General features: G+C 32.2%; 1 protein-coding gene across 1 annotated transcript in view; it reads left to right on the forward strand.

Moving 5' to 3' along the window:
* Nucleotides 1-20776, forward strand: part of LOC111145096 (attractin like 1) — a 796800-nt gene that overhangs the window by 243529 nt on the left and 532495 nt on the right. Inside the window, exon 21 of the mRNA XM_022499729.1 lies at nt 12221-12273. Within this exon, the coding sequence (XP_022355437.1) occupies nt 12221-12273 (53 nt within the window). The remainder of the gene's footprint in view (nt 1-12220; nt 12274-20776) is intronic.

Raw genomic sequence — 20776 nt, forward strand, 5'->3', positions numbered from 1 at the left:
ATACATCTTTTGCAAATATTTTCTTCTAGTCTGAGGCTATATTGTGTTGTGTTGTGTTTCTCACCCAACAACTTTTGATATTCATCTAAGCTGTTGCTTCCAGGTAGCTGTAATTGGATCCTTTTCAATGATGTAGAGTATTTCGTTGCACTATTATACCACACTTCATTTATTCATTCTCCTATGTCTTATTTGATAGTCTTAGTTTTGTTTTTGTTTTACATGAAAACTAATGTGCTTATTATTCTTCACATGTATATCTCCTGGTTCACAACTGTGCGCATTTTTTTTAAAGATTTTTTTTTTTTTATTTATTCATTTGACAGATAGAGATCACAAGTAGGTAGAGAGACAGGCAGAGAGAGAGGAGGAAGCAGGCTCCCCGCTGAGCAGAGAGCCCGATGCGGGGCTCGATCCCAGGACCCTGGGATCATGACCTGAGCCGAAGGCAGAGGCTTTAACCCACTGAGCCACCCAGGCGCCCCAACTGTGCGCATTTTTGCCAGGCATGTATTTAGTATCCATATTTTCAGTTTCAGAGGATTAACTGTTTTGTAAAATTATTACATCAAATTATGTCCTTTACAGGGCTGTATAAATTTTCTTAATGTCTATGCACTTGACAGTACTTGCTATTAAAAGATATTTTAGTTTGGGGCACCTGGGTGGCTCACTTGTTAAGCGTCTGCCTTCAGCTCAGGTCATGATCCCAGGGTCCTGGGATCAAGCCCCGCATCAGCTCCCTGCTCAGCGGGACGCCTGCTTCTTCCTCTCCCACTCCCCCTGCTTGTGTTCCCTCTCTCGTTCACTGTATCTCTCTCTGTCAAAAAATAAATAAAATCTTTAAAAAAACATATTTTAGTTTTAAGGATTCTGATATTGCGTGTTGTATTTGGATTTTCTTAAGAATTAAAGTTCTTGGGCGCCTGGGTGGCTCAGTGGGTTAAAGCCTCTGCCTTCAGCTCAGGTTGTGATCCCAGGGTCCTGGGATGGAGCCCCACATAGGGTCTCTGCTCGGCAGAGAGCCTGCTTCACTTCCTCTCTCTCTGCCTGCCTCTCTGCCTACTTCTGAGCTCTGTCAAATGAATAAAATCTTAAAAAAAAAAAAAGAATTTAAGTTCTCGAAGATTGATGTGTTTAATCTTTAAGAGACCAATTTTTCTCTTTTATGAAATTGTCCTCTTTCACATGTCTTGTGTTTTTTTTTTCTCCTGGATTCTTAATCATATGTAATAATTTTTATACATTCTGGATGCATATCTTTTGTTGGTGATATGTGTGGTAAATACCACTATGTGGTTTGGATTTTCATTGTTTTCTGTGTCTTTCATGAAGAGACATTCTTAATTTTAATATAATCTGAAACATCAGTCTTTTCCATATGGTTAGTGATTTTTGGGGGGATTCTGTTTAAAACTTTCTTGTCTTCTCCATTATTAGGTAATATCCCAATTGCGGCCAAATGGCCCTAGATTATGTGGAAAGGTCTTAATTATTTCTTTACAATAAGATATAAACTATTCAATTCTTTAAAAGAATATAAACTATTCAGATTTTTAATTTTTCTTATGTCTGTTTTATTCTTTGGTTTTTAAACAAAAATTGTTGGTACACTTAATTCTTCTTATAATCATTCTTTTCATTTAACATGTCAGGAATTTTGGAAAGTTCAGCCAGTGCTCTTCAAATGTTTCTTGTTCTCTGTTTCCTCTGTCTTCTGCTTTGGAACTCTAGTAACACCATATCTTTTATGTCTCTTTCATATTTTTCCCCTGTCTCTTGACCCATGTTTCAGTTCACTTTTCTACTGGGTCCAATTTGCTATTAAATCTCATTCATTCAGTTCTTAATTTTGGTCACTGCATTTTCATTTTGTTGTTTTTATAGTTCCCACTTTTTCAGATTAAATTCTTAAACTTATCTATTACAGTTTCTAATTGTCTTTTATTGTTTCTATTTTTTAAGGCAAATTTCTCTTCCATTATAATAAAGATCATTATTTTAAGACCTGTGTCTTTTTCCTGATAATATCTGGATTGCCATAGCCCTGTTTCTGGTAGCCCTTGTTCTTGTTTTCTTACCTATTTCCATGTCTGGTTATTTTTCATTTTGTCCTCAATACCATATTTATAAAATCTAATTATAGATTGAGACCTTGTATGAAATCTTTTCCAAAGAGAATGTAATCCTGCTATGTGCATGAGGACAGTAGAACCTTAATCACTTTTAGAGATAAGTGTCCTTCAAAGTAGATCTGCTGGCTCTGGAAGGCTTCACTCTGCTCTAATTCCCAAGATTACTCCTTAGGACTTAGCTCACCAAACTTTGGTGGACCTGGACTCTAATCCATTTTCCTGTGACATATTGTCCTCATCCATAATTAGAAACAAGAGGATCCCTAAGATGATCCTGGGAGTCCATCCTTTTCTGCATCTGGGCCTGGTAATTTTTCACTCTTAATCTTCAGCCTTTTAAGCTGAAAAGTAAACTCTGCCTTTTTTAGTTGTCTGTAACTTACCTGGTTAGTTCTACTTATCATTATTAGTCTCTGAAATCCATAAACAGGCTTATAATTTTAAAACCTGTGCCTACCTCCTGTACTGTTTGAGGGTTTACCTTACCTTTGTTTCTGATTTTTTTAAGTTAAATTGCCTTAGAAATATGTTATTAATATTGATACTGTGCTACTCCCTAATATCCTATTTTTCCTCATATTATATAACATTTTAATGGGTATTTTTAGAGAAGAAACAAAACAAAAGCAAGTGTGTTTTTTCTTGTGTGTACTTTTTATAATTTCTTGTGAAAATGCAAATTTATTATCAGATTCACAGCTGTTTTAAATCGTCTGTCATGATATTTCAAAATTAAAGCAATTAGATGTCCAGCCCCCTTTTTTTGTTTCTGAGTAGAAAAAGTATATCTCATGATAAGATGTATATGTATGTATATTTAAATATTTAATTAATAGGGACAAGATGAAATGCTGTATTTTAGCTCTTAGAATGTGGAATTATTTTACATTTTGCTTTTTACAGGTTATATTTATAATGCAATGTGATAATTCACAAAAGTGATAGTCATTATTTAGGTTATATTTGCCATTTCAAAGTCCCTAATAAATATTTCAGTCTAAATCTGTTTTCTTAAAAGGTATGGCTATTTGCTTAGTTTGCTTATTGGAACAAGAGGATGATTATCCCTTTGCTTTAGACACAGAATACTTTGATGTTATGTTTTTAATTAAACCATTCAGAAGGTTTCTGAAGACTTTTAATGTTTGTATCTAATCCTTATATAGAAATATTCTGAAGTTAAAAATATTACTTAACCTACATATTAGAAATATTAGTGTAATTTATATTCAGTATTAATATGTTTAAAGAATTATTTATATCTATACTTTCCCTTCACATTACTTGACCTCCTATAATCTGAGTTTGAACTTCATCAAATAATTTAATTTCTCAATTGTTTATTATGTGAATTAGATTAGTATATGTTCATATCTCAAAGAAATATATTGAAATATTTTATGGTAAGAAATTTTATGTATAACAAAATATTATGGTGGACAGACTTAAGATGACTATCAATGATCTCTGCCTCCTGGAATTCACGCTATTGTATAGTGTGGGCAGGATTTTTGACTTCTAAACCAGAATATATGGCAAGGATAATGGTATATCACTTCTATAATTATGGCATGTCACTTCCATACATATGCTTTAAGTATGTCCTTTTTTTAAAGAAGATCTTATTTATTTGAGAGAGAGAGCACCTAGAGGGAAAGTGAGAGGGAGAAGCTGACTTCCCGCAGAATAGACAGCCCGATGTGGGGCTTTGTCCCAGGATGCTGACATCATGACCTGAACCAAAGGCAGGCTCTTAACCAACTGAGCCACCAGGCACCCCTTTAAGTCTGTGTCATGCTAGAAGTTTTGATCTAGAGAGTTTCTCCCTTTCTTTCTCACTTTGAAGAAGTAAATGGAGCTGAAGGCATCTTCTGGGAGGTGAGGGCAGCCTTCAGCCAATAATAAATGAGAAACCAAGGTCTTTAGTTCTGTAGCCATAAAAAAATAAATTCTGCCAGCAACCTGAGGGAGCTTAGAAGCAGCCCATCCCATCTAACCTTTAAGGGCAACCCAACCCCAGCTGACACCTTGGTTGCAACTATGTAGCAGATCCTAGCTCCAGCCAGTGCCTTGATTGTATCCTAACTCATCTCAGAATCTGAGGACTCAACTTTGCTCTATGTGCAGACTCCAGACCCACAAAATCTGTGAGATAATAAATATTTGTTGATTAAAGTTACTAAGCTTTTGTGATTTGTTACTTAGCAATGGAGAACTACTGCAAATATATCCAATTAATCTTTTATTTACTTGAATTATATATTTGTGTATTAAATATACAATACACCCTTTATGTGCTTTTAGGGTTTTCAAACCAAGAAGGGCATCTCAATCTTTCATAGAAAAAATATACTTTCCTGAATGGGCAAAATAATTTTAACAATGCAAATTAAGGCTTTTCTAAAAACAGACTATTTAAAAAGAAATTTTACTTTTGTGTTACTTAACACAATGGTTTATTACAGAGCAAAACATAGCTTAGGGGCACCTGAAGGTGGCTGAGTTGGTTAAGCGTCCCAATCTTGATTTCAGCTCAAGTCATGACCTCAGGGTGATGGAATCAAGACCTGCGTTGGGGGAGAGAGAGCTCCCACCTGCGTTGGGCTCCACGCTCAGCAGAGAGACTGCTTGTCTCTCTCCCTTTGCTCCTTCTCTTGCTTGTGCTTTCTCTTTCTCTTTCTCAAAATAAATTAAAAAAAAAATCCTTAAAAAAAAGTAAAACATATCATAAAACATTTTTTTCTTTATCAGAATACTTCACATTCATGTATGTAAAATTTTAGTAAGAAAGAATTTAGAATTTTCTTCTTAATATTGCTCTCCTTTTGTTGAAAATAATTGTGAGGTACTCCATTCTGATATTTTAATTTCATTTATGTATAAAGTCTATAATGAAATTGACAGGTTTTAATCTTTATTTCCATTTACATTATTATGTAGGTTACATGAAAATCTATAATGGCTGTGCTAAACATTTCAATATAACAGCTGATTATATTTGTAACAGATTTGCATAAGTGGTTATATTAATTGATTTTGACATGTGGGAAATGAGATGGGAGGATCATTCATTTGCATAGCACAGCATTAGGTGTAAGTGATACATTTATATATATTTTTAAAATTTTTACACATATACATTTATATGTTTATTTGAGATTTCATTCATTTCATCCCTTGGTTGTTTTTTTGTTTTTTTGTTTGTTTTTCATTTCATCCCTTGTAATGAATATATTTTTCCATGAGTGGTAACTCTGCTATTAGAATGCAAAATCTTGGAATTTGATTAGAAATACGACAAGTAGACCTGATTTCTTTTTCTTTTGTCTTTTTTGAATGAATTAGACATGAGACAAATTTGTCTTATAGGATATTCATGTTTATAAGAAGAAATATTTGATTTTTCTTGCCTGGTCTCTATCTTTACTATGATGATTACCAACTCCCATACTTCTACATTTACCAGTGAGTTCTTAAAATTCTACTGTTAGCAAGAGCTCTTCCTTCTCTACCATTTATTTATTATTGGGATGAACACATGAATTCCTGTTTTCTCCAATCATAGATAAATCACTTAGCACTCAACTTGTTCCAAATTTGGCTAGTGGGGGCTACTTCAGGCAAGCTTGTATTTTTGCGACATATACCCATCATTTTGTGAATACTTCCTTACTTTCTGATATAAGAAGATGCTCCGGGCTCATGTGATACCTGTCCTGTCTCAGCCATTTAAAACATGTTTTTGTAGATCTCTGATTCCTTGTAATGAAGAATTATATTGGAGGCCGTTATCTTGGTGCTAGATATGTTCTTTGCTACTGAGGTATCTTAATGGACTGTTCAGTGAACAGAACTAAGAAATATTTATTTATATGTACAGATAAGTACATATATTCATGTACATGTGTACATATGCATGCACATACACACATATACATTTTAGAAAGCATTACTTAATACCTAGACTTCCAATTCCAATGTATCCCTCCAAGGTTCTTTTGGACCTTCTCTAGTTTAGTATCTGTATGTCTCTTCTTCCTCAGTGAAAACACTGGCTTCCGGTGATGTAACACATTCCTTATTTGCTCAGTTCTCTAATACAAGAAATGCTTTCAGAATTGCTTTGTCTGTATCACTTTAATAAGCAAACCTAAAAAGATTCCAAAGTTTAACTCGTCCACCTTACTTAGCTCAGGATTAAGGATATATAGTCAGATACTGTGTTAAGAAGTTATTTGGAATGGTCCCTCTTCTTTTCTTTCCTCCCCTCCTCCCTTCCTTTCCTTTCTTTTCTGTTCTTCCTCACCTCTCCCTCCAACTCTCCTCCCTCCCTCCCTTCCTTTCCCTTCAGGATGGCTATATGGTATTCATTGGAAATTCATTAGATTGATTTCTTTTAGTTTCTGTTTTACGTTTTTTTCCTCTTTCTCATTCTTACTGGTTTTATGTATATATTTCAGTAATATGTTGAACACTGACATTCTTTCAAAAGATAAAAGTACTTGGGATGCCTGGGTGGCTCAGTTGGTTAAGCAGCTGCCTTCGGCTCAGGTCATGATCCCAGCGTCCTGGGATCGAGTCCCACATAGGGCTCCTTGCTCGTCAGTGAGCCTGCTTCTCCCTCTGCCTCTGCCTGCCATTCTGTCTGCCTGTGCTCGCTCGCTCTCCCTCTCTGACAAATAAATAAATAAAATCTTAAAAAAAAAAAAAAAAGATAAAAGTACTTAAAAATATACTCAGGGAGATTAGTTCCCATTTCCTCCTTTCTTCTCCAGGGGGTAACTGACTTCATTGTTTCTTGTTTATCCTTCCTGTGATTCATATATATACATATATATATATATATATATATATATATATGTATATGTTTTATATACATGCATATGTTTCTTATATATGTATATATATATACATATACATATTCATTCTTTTCCTTCTTACACAAAAGGTAACATATCATAGATATGTATCTATATTAGGTCATAAAGATCTTTATTATCTATTTGTTTGGTTTTATTTATTGATGTATGGCACTCCATTATGTTTATGTACTATAGTTTATTTAACAAATCTTACACGCATGGACATTCAGATCATTTATAATATTTTGTAATTATAAATGATGCTGTATTAAATAAACTTGTGCTCATATATTTTCATAGTGCTGGTGATTTACTTTTAAATTCCTTTAAGTGGGATTTTTGGGTTGAGGAATAAGTGCTCCCATATATTTGTTAGATATTGCTAAATTCTCCTCCATAGGGATTTTCTCATTTTGCATTCTCACCAGCTCATAATTTTATAGGAGGGCTGTTTGCCCACAGTCTCATTCGTAAGCAGAGCATATTGCTATACTTTTAAAATTTTGACAATCTGATGAGGGAGAAATGGCATCTTAGTATAGTTTTAGTTCATATTTCCCTATTTGTAAGTAAAGTTGAACATTTTTTCACATAGTTAAGAACCATTGTTTTTTTTGTGTGTGTGAATTGTCTATGTCTTTTGCCAGTTTTTCTATGGAATCGTCAGTCCTTCCCTTATTATTAGAGAGCTCTTTGTAAATTAAGGATTTTAGCACTTTTATGTCACATACATTGTCAGTTTTCTCACAATTTGTCATATTTTTTTACTTTACTAATGGCATTCCTTTTACCATGCCTTTCAGTATACCCATGCTATCTTGCAATTTTTTTCTTCTAATATGTTTAAAGTTTTATTTTGTATGCTAGGATGTCTGATCCATTTAGAGGTTTTTTTCTTTTTTTTTAATCATTTTTTAAAATTTATTTTCAGCATAACAGTATTCATTGTTTTTGTACCACACCCAGTGCTCCATGCAATCCGTGCCCTCTCTAATACCCACCACCTGGTTCCCCCAGCCTCCCACCCCCCCACCTCTTCAAACCCTTCAGATTGTTTTTCAGAGTCCATTTAGAGGTTTTTATATGTGTTTGATATGAGGACTTGTCGCGGTTGGCGTGACAAATAGACCAGGAAACGTGAGGGTAAGAGGATGGTGAAAAGAAATTAAGAGACAAAGAAATGGGGGCAGGAGGAGCACTGAGGAGGATGTCCAACAGTGCCGATTTTATTCCACATCTTACAAGCATTTATAAGGCAGACCAAAATAGAAGGAGTAATACATCAGTATCTAGTCAGATGACCGCAAGTTCCTATAACAAGTTTACATTAACTACAAGCAAATCTCATGATGCCAGGTAGTCACCGCTAATGCCATTAGCAAGACAATCAACCAGGGAGTGGGTTATGGGAAGTACAGGAACAACAAGGACCAACTAAGAATTCATGACCCTGACCACATTGTTCTTCTGTAGGGAGAGCGTGTGGGAAGTCATGTAGGGGAGTGCACGACACATAGCACAGACCCTTTTCTCAGTGTTACTCAACTTTCCTGTCCTTAACCCCTTGTCAAGGCGTCTGGACTTTAAAGGAGACACAAGTCAGGGCCTGGTTTGATCCATGACTCCAACCATGCCGTAGCCTCCAACAAGGACTGGATTTGACTTTATATTTTTCCAAATGGCTATCCAGTTTACCATATTTTGCCATTATGGTATTTTACCATAAATATCATTTATGAAAAAAACTTTACTTTGATCATTTAAAATACACTTTTATCATATGATATGCTAGATTTTTAGTATATGATAGTTGAGCTTGTTTGTAGAATTTCTATTCTGTACCTTTGGTTTTTCTATCAATGCACTGATACTACACTATTTTATTTTATAGACTTTGAATATATTTTAATATCTTTTAAGTCTAGTTGCCCTCAAAGCTCTTCCTTTTCACTGTTTTTTCCCCCTTTTTAAAATTAAATTTTAAATTTTAATTCCAGTATAGTTAACATACAGTGTTATATTACTTGCAGGTATACAATATAGTGATTCAACAGTTCTGTACATTACTTAGTGCTTATCATGCTAAGTTCACTTTTTAATCCTCATCACCTATTTCACCCATCCCCCTGCATTCCTTGTCTGGTAACCATCAGTTTGTTTATTTTTTTGCTTTCTCTCTCTCTTTTTCCTTTTCTTGTTTGTTTTGTTTCTTAAATTCCATATCATATAGTATTTTTTTTTCTTCTGAGTTATTTCACTTAGCATTATACTCTCTAGGTCCATAGATGTTGTTAAAAATGGTAAGATATCATTCTTTATGGCTAAATAATATTCTATTGTGTATACATACCTCAATGTTTCTAACTCCTTTAAAACTTACTGGAATTTTTATTTGGTAAAATTAAAAATTACCTTTCAAATTAACTGCCATCTTATGACATTGCAATGTACCAATGAGAAATAAGGAATGTGTTTGCATATATTTATGCATACTTTTGTGTTTTGCAGGCTGAGTTTTATGCCTAAAGTTTCATTATATTTCCTTTGGAACTACTTATTTCCTTAGTTATTTATAGGCATTAGTGATTTTTTAGATGACAGCTAAAGTTAAATTACTAAAAATTGATGTTTAAGTTCTACTCATAATTATACACTTTGAAAATACTTTTAATACATTCAAAATTGTCTCAATGCTTATTAATATAAAGATCTTTAGATAATATGTGATTGTCTAAAGAGTTTAAAATTTAAAAGAGAATATAATTCTGTATTGGACACCTTCAAGAACTCTATAAAGCCTCTCCGCTTAATTCTTTTGTTTAAAGGTTTTATTTATTTATTTTAGAGAGAGTGTGAGAGTGTGTGCAAGCAGGGGGAGGGGCAGAGGAGGAGAGATAGGGAGGGAGAGAGAATCTGAAGAAGACTCCGAGCTGAGCACGGAGCCCATCATGGAGCTCTGTCTCACTACTCCAAGATCATGACCTGAGCTGAAACCAAGAGTCAGACGCTTACCCACCCAGGCACCCCTCAGCTTAGTTCTTAACAAGGTGATATTAATTCCTTATTTCCGTAAGTAATGAAAGGCAGGAATAATTACTTCCTAAACAAGAATATATAATTTCATCCTCCTGAGATAATTTGTAGTTTGGAGAAAATAAAATTTTAACCGTGCCTTTATAAAAATTATATTATGTTGAAGGTAACATATTACAATAACTTCTATTCCAATATGATATTAAATAATTTGAATAAACTTAATATTATCAACGAAAATAAATATTGTGTAACTTCCATATGGGAATATAGGTTTGTATCCAGAGCTCTTAATGTCAACATATAGATCAATTAAAAAGTACTTGAAATCCTTAACATTTGTCAAAGTTACTCATTTTCAATTTCTCTGCTACTTTGAAAGACATCTATTTAGACAAATAAGACATGCAGGGAATATCATGTGGAACAATGCAGGCACTATTATTTTGAATATTTCCCTATTCTAAAAGTAGTGTTGTGGGTCACCTGCATGGCTCAGATGTTTAAGTACCTGCCTTTGACTCAGGTCACGATCCTGCGGTCCTGGAATTGAGGGTTCTCTGCTCAGTGGGGAGCCTGCTTCTTCCTCTTCGTCTGCTGCTCCCTCTGGTTGTGCTCTTTCTCTCTCAAATAAATAAATAAAAAATAAAACAAAAGTAGTATTGAGATATCCATTTGTAACAAGTCATATTTATATTTTGTGACAGAAAAAGGAATTATAATAATATTGTAAATCAGACCTTCAGTGTATGTATATATTTGGTACTAAGTCATGGGATTTATGGTGGTGAGCCTAAAGGAAGGAACAAAATATGGAAATAGTAGAGAACCTTAAGTGCTTAACCTAGAAATGATGAGTATGATCATTTTCTACAGCCAGTAAACTGTATGTCACACATTTTGAAAGTTGCATTTGGGGAAGTCACAGGAAACCTAACTCCCAAAGTTTCATTGTTTCCCAGAGAATAAAGTTAGTTGTACAAAGGACTATTATATTTCTACATTAATTTTGCAGTTAGTGTAGAAAAAGATTTACTCTTCCACTCATGAATTAAAAAACTAGCAACTCATGGCTGATAAATGCATTCAGAATGTAACCTGATTATTTAGCCTAGTAGTCTCGACTTTTTGACCTTTTATTAGTTAAAAAATATATATTAAAATTATTCCTGTGTTCTGGTTAACTCTATTAAAACTAAAGACATTTTGAAAGGTCTTACTCATCTTTTAAACTTTTAAATACACTTTAAATATTAAGTCACTTTATTCAGTTAGCCTGGTGTGTTTTATTGTATAATAATTTATTTTGGAGGGTGTTCCAGTGAAAAAACATTATGTGAAATCAAGCTGTATCAGTGTTAGGTGCTAACTCTCATTTTAATTGACTTCTGGAAGCAGATATAAAAATGTGAACCTTAGAAATTTTTAGAACATTTATGATCTTCTCCCACTGCTATAATTAAGCATAATTTTGAAGAATTTAATTTAATTTAGAATTCACGATTTGGAATGCTCTTATGTTCTTCTGTTTTTTTATAATCTTACATAAATTCAGAGTTTGAGCTACTGAATTTAGAGTTGGACAATTCAGAAAAAAACTTTTCTTTATTACATAATTGGGGAGATCTTTTTGAAAATATAGATTCATGTGTAGAAACTGGGAAAACTATATTGATTTCAAAGAATATCAGAAGTAAGAAAATGATGTAGATTTATAAATTCCACATACTTTCTTACTTCCCCTTAAAGTGTCTCAATATCTTTATCAAGAATATGTATCCCCAGACTCCTAGTCTTATCCCATCTGCCTTGTGACATTCCCTTTTATCATCTTGTGTGTGTGTGACTATTTGTTTTCACTGTTTCTTTTCTCTACTCATGCTCAAATATTGGCTTTCTACTTTAATTATTTTAAAGTTTTGCTTTTAAAACTTTGATTAATGATATAGTTTTTAAGATGTTTTAAAGTAGAGTTTACTGTTTTTCTTGAAGAAAAATATGGAGTTTTGAATTTTGTTGCTCAGTAGTAAATGAGGTTTTTTCCCTAGTTATAGGTTTATTTTTCCCTTTAATTCTGTCATTTTAATTTATTTTCAATTTTTTATTGTATTATGTTAGCCACCATACAGTACATCATTAGTTTTTGATGTAGTGTTCCATGATTCATTGTTTGTGTTTTTATTTCTACAGATGTGACTCTGAAAATCGCTATGTAGGTAATCCACTTAGAGGAACATGTTATTGTAAGTACTTTTACCTTTTCATTTTAAATAATTAGTATTTTTAGTTTTAGGTGATTTTGCAGATTATAAAATTCATCTTGCATGCTGATCTTGTCATTAGTATGTTACCATTTCTATTTCTTAAATCTTATAATACAATTCCATATATGTTGCTAAGAAAGGCAGACTTTTTGCTATATTTTAAAAATTATATTTGGTGCATTTTTTTCTACTCTTGAAGAGTGACATAGCAGTAGATCTTATTCTGGACATGGAAACAAAAATGGGATTTGAGTAATCTCAACTGAATTTAATGTGGTCTTTTCATTTTGATTAAATTTTGAACAAATAGAATTTTGTGATAGATTTTTGCAGGGGCAGTTTTGGTCATCACTAAAAAGCAGTGTTGAATTTTTACTATAAGATACTTTCACTGGGTAGTGATCATATGTGAGATGTATGATAAACCTTTTAAGAAAGAATTTTTCAAATGGTTATACCATTTTACATTCCCATCAGGAGTATATGAGTTTCATTTCCTCAAGTCTCTAAATATTTCATATGGTTAGTCTTTTTAATTTTAGCTGTTCTAGTAGGTGTGTAATGGTATCTAATTCTCATTTACATTTTTCTAAAGAGTAATGATGTTAAACATTTGTTGTGATTATTTGTGATAATTGTGATTATTTGATATATATATATTTTATTTAATTAAGTGTGTTTAAATCTATTTTTCACTTTTAAAAATTGAATTGTTTTCATTATTGGAATTTTAGAGTACTTTATGTATTCCAGATATGAATATTTTATGTGACATATAATTTGCAATTTTTTTTTTTTTTTTTTTTTTTGTGGCTTGTCTTTTCACTCTAGTAGGAGTATTTTTTTTTTTTTTGGAAGAGGAGTTTTAATTAAAATGAAGTTCAACTTAACAATTTGTTCTTCTGAGAAATCTTATCCTAACCTAAGATCACAAAGATTCCCATTTTCTTTTAGAAGTTTTCTATTTTTATGTTTTCTGTTTAAGAATACTGTACATTTTGAGTTAATATTTGTTTATATTTCAAGAGATGGATCAATCTTTTTCTCCATATGGATATCCAAATGTTCTAGTACAGTTTGGTCAAAGACTTTCTTTTATTATTATTTTTTTAAAAATTTTATTTATTTATTTGAGAGAGAGAGAGAGAGAGTGAGAGAGAGCTTGAGAGGAGAGATGGGGTTAGAGGAAGAAGCAAAGTTTCCATGGAGCTGGGAGCCTGATGCAGGACTCTATCCCAGGACTCCAGGATCATGACATGAGCCAAAAGCAGTTGCTTAACCAACTGAGCCAACAGGCACCCAAAGACTTTCTTTTAAACAATGAAATGCTTTTGGACCTATGTGGAAAGTCTGTTGCCTGTGTATGAGTGTGCCTGTGTATGAGTAAGGGTGTAAAGGCTGGGGGCACCTGGGTGGCTCAGTCAGCTAAGTGCCTAATTCTTGGTTTAAGCTTAGGTCATGATCTCATGGTCATGAGCCTGTAACAAGCTCCATGCTCAGTGTGGAGTCTGCTTGTTCCTCCCCCACCATCCTCTACCTGTTTCTTTCTCTCTCAAATAAATAAACAAAATCTTAAAAAAAAAAAAAGTGTAAAGGCTATTTCTGGAATCCCTATTGTGTTTTATTAATTAATTTGCCTACTTTTATACCAAAATAGCACTGTTACAGCTACTGTAGTTTCATAATAAATCTTGAAATCATGTAGCATTTATTCTCCAATTTCATTCTTTTTCAATCTTTTGGCTTTGAGTTCCATTTCTTTTATGTTTGCATATGAATTTTAGAATACACATGTCAGTTTTTACCAAAACACATACTTGGATTTGGATTGAGATTGTGTTTAATTTACAGACCAGTTTGGGGGGAATTGATAGTTTAACCATAGTGAGTCTTCTGACCCATGAACATATATCTCTTTTTTAATCTTAATTATTTTAAAATTTATTATCAACAATATTTGGTATTTTTCACTATGCGGGTCTTTCACAGTTTTTTTTCAGCTTTATCACTAGGTATTTTATATTTCTGATGGTGTTGTAAAGAGTATTTTTTAATATTTAATTTTTAATTGTGTCTGGATAGTAAAAATACAATTGATTTTTATGTTGATTTTTTTAATCCTTAAGCCTTGTTGAGCTTAGTTATTAGTTGTAGCACATTTTTTTTTGTAGCTTCCATTATATTTTTGATGTGGACAATAATGTGTTTTGCAATTAATGGAATTGTGTTTTTTTCTTTCCTCTAAGGACGCCTTTTATTTCTTTTTCTTGCCTTATTGCATTGGCTACTACCTCTGGTACCATGTGAAAAGTTGTGATGAGCATGGCAACATTCTAGTGTTGTTGATTTTGGATGGAAAACATTCAGTCTTTCATTATTAAGTATGATGTAGGTTTTTCCTAGATGCCTTTATCAGGTTGAAGAAATTCTCTTCTAGTCCTTCTAGAATGGATGTTTGCATATGTCATATAGTTTTTCTGGATCAATTGTGATGATCACAAGTTGTTTCTATTTTACTTTGCTAGTATAGCAATTTTAGATTTTAAAAGTAATGAATGCTACAACATATGGATATACCACTTTTTTGTTGTTTATCAGTAGATGAACATTGGGATTATTTCTAGCCTTTGGCTGTTATGAAAAAATGCTGATATGAACATTCATATGGACTTTGTATAGACATATAATTCCATTTCTCTTGGGTAGATTCCTAGAAGTGGAATTACTGGGTCATATGATAAACTTATTTTTAAGATTTTTATTTATTTATTTGACAGACAGAGATCATAAGTAGGCAGAGAGGCGGGCAGAGAGAGAGAGAGAGAGAGAAGCAGGCTCCCTGCTGAGCAGAGAGCCCGATGCGGGGCTTGATCCCAGGACCCTGAGATCATGACCTGAGCCAAAGGCAGAGGCTTTAACCCACTGAGCCACCCAGGAACCCCGATAAACTTATTTTTAACTTTTTAAGTAGCTGCCAAAAGATTTTACAATATGTTTGCACCATTTTACATTCCTGCTAGAAATTTATAGATGCTTCAGTAATTCTACATCCTCACCAAAACTTAATATTGTCTGTCTTTTTGATTATAGCTATTCTAGAGTATTTGTAGTAGTAGCTTGTGGTTTTAATTTATGTTTTTCTTATGACTGATAATGTTGAGCTCGATTTCATGTGTCCATGTCCTGCATATGTTTTGTTAGATATGTAAAATACTAAATTTCTGGATACCTTTGTTGCTATTTAAATGTCTTTTAAGGGGCGCCTGGGTGGCTCAGTTGGTTAGGTGACTGCCTTCAGCTCAGGTCATGATCCCAGAGTCCTGGGATCAAGTCCCACATCAGGCTCCCTGCTCCATGGGGAGTCTGCTTCTCCCTCTGACCTTCTCCTCTCTCATGCTCTCTCTCACTGTCTCTCTCTCAAATAAATAAATAAAATCTTTAAAAAAAGAAAAAAAATAATGTCTTTTAAAATTACATTTTCTACTTACATTTCATATGTAAAAATTAAATTCATTTTAGTACATTAATCTGATATTCATAAGCCTTAATGGATTCCCTTTTTAGTTCTAATTATTTATTTATATATTTGGTTTTTAAATAAAATTAATTATATTACATATAAATAAAAACAGTTTTATTCTCTTCTATCCAGTTCTTTTGTTGGTAGTTTTTTGATTACAGATTCAATTTTTTTTTCTAGTAATCACTCTGCTCAAATTTCTTATTTCTCCCTGATTCAGTTTTGGAAGGTTAGTAATTTATGTCTTCTAGGTTGTCCAATTTGTTGGTATATAATTTTTCATAATATTCATAATTTTTTGTATTTCTGTAGCATTGGTTATTATTTCTCCTCTTTCATTTCTGATTTTATTTATGAGCCCTCTTTTTCTTGATGAATCTTGCTAAAGGTTTATTCATTTTGTTTATCCATTCAAAGAACTATCTCATGATTTCACTCATCTTTTCTGTTGTTCTTTTAGTCTTTATTTCATTTGTTTCTGCTCTAATCTTTTTATTTCCTTCCTTCTGGCTTTAGCTTTGTTTGTTCTTTTTCTAGCTCCTTTGGTGTAAGGTTACATTGCTTATCTGAGATTTTTCTTGCTTCTTGAGGTAGGCTTGTATTGCTATAAACTTCCCTCTTAGAACTGCTTTTGTTGCATCCCAAGGTTTTGGACCATTGTGTTTTCATTTTCATTTGTCTCCATGTATTTTTTTATTTACTCGTTGATTTCTTGGTTGATCCCTTCATTGTTTAGTAGCATGTTTGTTTGGTCTCCATGTATTTCTGTTCTTTCCAGAATTTTTCTTGTAATTAATTGTGAGTTTCATACCCTTGTGTTTGGAAAGATGTATGATATTATTTCAGTCTTTTTGAATTTATTGAGACTTGTTTTGTGGTCTAATGTGATCTATTCTGGATAATATTCCATGTACACGTGAAAATAATGTGTAGTCTACTGTTGTTAGATGGAATGTTCTGAATGTATCTGTTAGGTTGATCTGGTCTAACAAATCATTCAAAGCCACTGTTTTCTTATTTTTTGTCTGGATGTTCCATCCATTGATGTCCTCTACTACTATGGTATTACTATTAATTTATTCCTTTATATATGTTAATAGTTGTTTTATGTATTTAAATCCTCCCATTTTGGGTGCATAGATATTTACAATTGATATATACTCTTTTTGGATTTTCTTTATGATTGTGTAGTGTCCCTCTTTGTCTCTTGTTAGAGTCTTTGTTTTAAAGTCTATTTTGTTCAATATAAATATTGTTACTTCCCCACCACCAAAATTAACCCAAGGAGGTCCACAGCAAGATACATAATAAGTAAAATGACAAAAAGATTTAAAAGCAACAGGGAAAAACAGCTACATACAAAGAAGAACCCATAAGGCAAACAGCTGATTTTTCAGCGGTAGCTTTAAAAGGCCAGAAGGGAGTGGCGTGATACATTCTAAATGTTGAAAGGAAAAAAAGCTGCAACCAAGAATGTTCTGCCTTTCAAGGCTATCATTCAGAATAGAAGGAGAGATAGAGTTTCCCAAACAAAAAACAAAAACAAAAAACCAAAAAAGAGTTTCTCAAATAAAAGCTAAAGATGCTCATCACCAGTCAAGTAGCCTTACAAGAAAGATTAATGGAAATGCTTTGAATGTAAAGAAAAGGCCATAATTTGAAGTAAGAAAATTATGAAAGAAAAAATTTCACAGGTAAACATAATGTATAATAAAAGTGGTAGATCCATCACTTACAATACCAGTATGGATGTTAAGTCACAGAAACTGAAAAATCAAGTAAGTTTACAAAAATCTGTAAAGGAATTCACAAAATAAAAAATAAAAAAAGCAAAGTATGACACTATATACATAAAACATGGGGAAGGGAGTAAATATGTAGCATTTTTAGAATGGGTTCAAACTTAAGTGACCACCATTTACTATAGATTGCTATATGCATAAGATGTTATATATGAACTTAATGATAATCACAAATCAAAAACCTATCACTGATACACAGAAAATAAAGAAAGAAGAATCCAAGCATTACACTAAAGAACACTATCAAATCACAAGGGAAGAGAGTAAGAGAAGAAAGGAATAGAGAAGACAAAAACAACTGTAAAACAAGTAACAAATTGGCAGTAAGTACCTTATCTATCAATAATTACTTTAAATGGAAATGGACTAAATGTTCCAATCAAGACATAGGGTGACTAAGTGGGTAAAAAAGCCAGGTCCATCTATGTGTTGCTTATAAGAGACTCACTTCAGACCTAAAGATACATGAAGAGTGAAGGTGAAGGGATGGAAAAACATTTACTATCAAAATGTAAGCAAAAAGAATTCTGGGGTAATAATACTTACATCTTTCCAGTTTTTTTAATCCCATACTGGGATGATTGGGATCTCTGTTTAAGCACCGAATCAAAATGATGGTAGTAGACACCACCATCAAGTAAAGAGTTTGCTGTAACTTATGGAATATTTCCTTTATCAAGTTAAAAAATTACTATCTGTTAGTCTGCTACAAAATTTCATCATGAATGAATTCTTCCTTTACCTTGTTTTGTGTGAAGTTGTATTAATAGGTTTTCTGATGTTAAGTATCTTTTAATCATGGGGTAAACCAAACCTGGGCATGACACATTATTATTTGGGACACTGCTAAATGGTGCTTGTTTATATTATATTTAGGATTATTTTCAATATGAATGAATGCAAATTATACTTTTACTTTTTTTTCTAATGAAATGACCTCTGACTGTAATGTTTTAGTTTTTCTTTTCTATTTTCATGCTGGGTAACCAAGGGTGATAGCTTTTAAAAATAAATTTGAGAAGATTGGAGATCTCTCTTAAAATAGAAATAGTTAAAAAATATTAACTGAACTTCAAAGACTAGCTAAATACAAACAAAATTTTGGAGTCTTGTGCTATTTTATTGGTAGTGTTTTCTCTCTCTCTCTCTCTCTGCCATATTATAACATGGCCTTTGGGTTTATACATACTTTCCGTTGATTTTGTTTTCTAGTTCATCAGCTTTGTCTAGTAATTTCCTTTTCTTATTTACTTTTTAATTGTTATTGTTTCTTATTAACATTATTTTCTACATAGTTCTTAGCAGACACTGAAGCTCAATGTTTAGATTGTAATTGATTAGGGGTTGTAAAACTGTGATAACTTTAATTCCTTATTTATTTCTTGATTAGAAAACTTCTGTAAAAATAAATTTCCTCTCATCAAATATTTGGTTACTCATTGCTACAGTTTATATAGGAAAGGCATGATAAATGTGATATTAGTTGTTTTTATTTACCAGTTTTCAAAGTAAAGAATTATTTGCTTAATATCTCTCAAACATGACAAGTTTTCTTTTTATCATAAACTTATGGACTCATACATATTTATTATGTTTAAATGCATTTGCAATTATTAACCTTACTGATGCTCAAATTGTTTTTTATGTCTCATAAATTATCTTTATTCTCTAATTTGTCCACATTAGTTTGCTTTTCTTTTTCAAACATTCCCAATTTTGGGGCGGGGGGCATATTTTTGTGTGATTTTTTTTTTTTTTTTTTTAATTAGAAATTCCCCTTTGGTCCTTTTTTAATCTTTAGCTTTTATTGTGTCCCAAAGGAGTAACTAGTTACACTTACGGACATATGTAAGTTATATTACACTTTTTTTAAAAAATAAGAAATATACTAATATTTAATAAATCTTTTATGTTTAAGGCTAAGATAACTTTTCTTACAGATCAATGCTATCCAATATAAATATAATGTGAATCACATACGTAATTTTAAATTTTCTACTAGCTACATTAAAAAAGTTAAAGGAAACAGGTAAAATTAATTTTGATTATTTTATTTTACTCAACATAGCTGAAATCTCAGTTTAACATGTAACAGTATAAAAATCATCAATGAGATATCTTTTTTTTAGTTTTTTTTTTTCAAACTGAGTCTGAAATACAATTTGTATTCTATCCTTATAGTAATCTCAATTCAAATCAGTCACATTTCAGTTACTCAATAGCCACTGGTGTATAGTGGCTGCCATACAGGATAGCTCCCCTCTAGATTACATAGGACTCTCACTCTCTTAAAAATGTTAAAGGAATAGTCATAAAGCACTAGATGGCAGCCTTGTCATTTGTTAAGAGACCTTTAAAACTCATAACATTGGAAAGAAATGGTGTTTTAAAAAACAAAAGGTCAGTAGTTCTTGTAATAGTGTTAATGGAAACTATTCTGGTTTTAAAGATTCCAGTGAAATTTAAAATGCAAGCATATACTGTAGCTTAAAGCAATTGAGTGCAATGTGGTGTTACCTTAATTGAAAGTAATATACCAGCAGTTGTATCCTATAGACAGTCTTTGTAGTATTTTAAAGTTCAGATTAAAACCAAAAACTGAATGTATTAGAAAGTGGTCATTCCTTCCATGGAACAAAATTCAAGTTCCTAGCAGTGATTTGTCCTTTGATTGGTCCTTGTAAACATTGAATTTCTCAATTTATCTTGGCAAATATGAAAAATGGTATTTACTGCAGTGTAGTTTCTTTTTTTCTTAAATGCTTTCTTTTTAATTATAACAGTTATAGCAAAGAAATCTTAAACACAAAATGAAGAGTGGAGTATGAAAATGTTATATAGATGATATGTTTCAGAGTATAGAGAGTCACTGTCTAAAATCCTTTACTTTATGCTACTACTACATTAATTATTTAAGGACATGTAATGTCCAAACTACTAATTATTATTGTTTTAGTATATTTCCAAACATATTTTGGCTTATTTAACCTTTTATTTTTGAAAATTACTGTTTTATTTTGAATTTCTTCTATTGCTATTTAGAGTTCAGGATACAATTTTGTGATGATAATAATACACTGTCTCTTTTAAGAGTAAGGAATTTAATTACTACTTTTTTTTTTTTTTTATTTAAGTTTTATTTTTTTAAAACATATAATAT

Source organism: Enhydra lutris, unplaced genomic scaffold, assembly GCF_002288905.1.
Source record: "Enhydra lutris kenyoni isolate GAN:26980312 unplaced genomic scaffold, ASM228890v2 scaffoldscaffold12, whole genome shotgun sequence".
In the NCBI taxonomy this organism is placed as follows: Eukaryota; Metazoa; Chordata; class Mammalia; order Carnivora; family Mustelidae; genus Enhydra; species Enhydra lutris.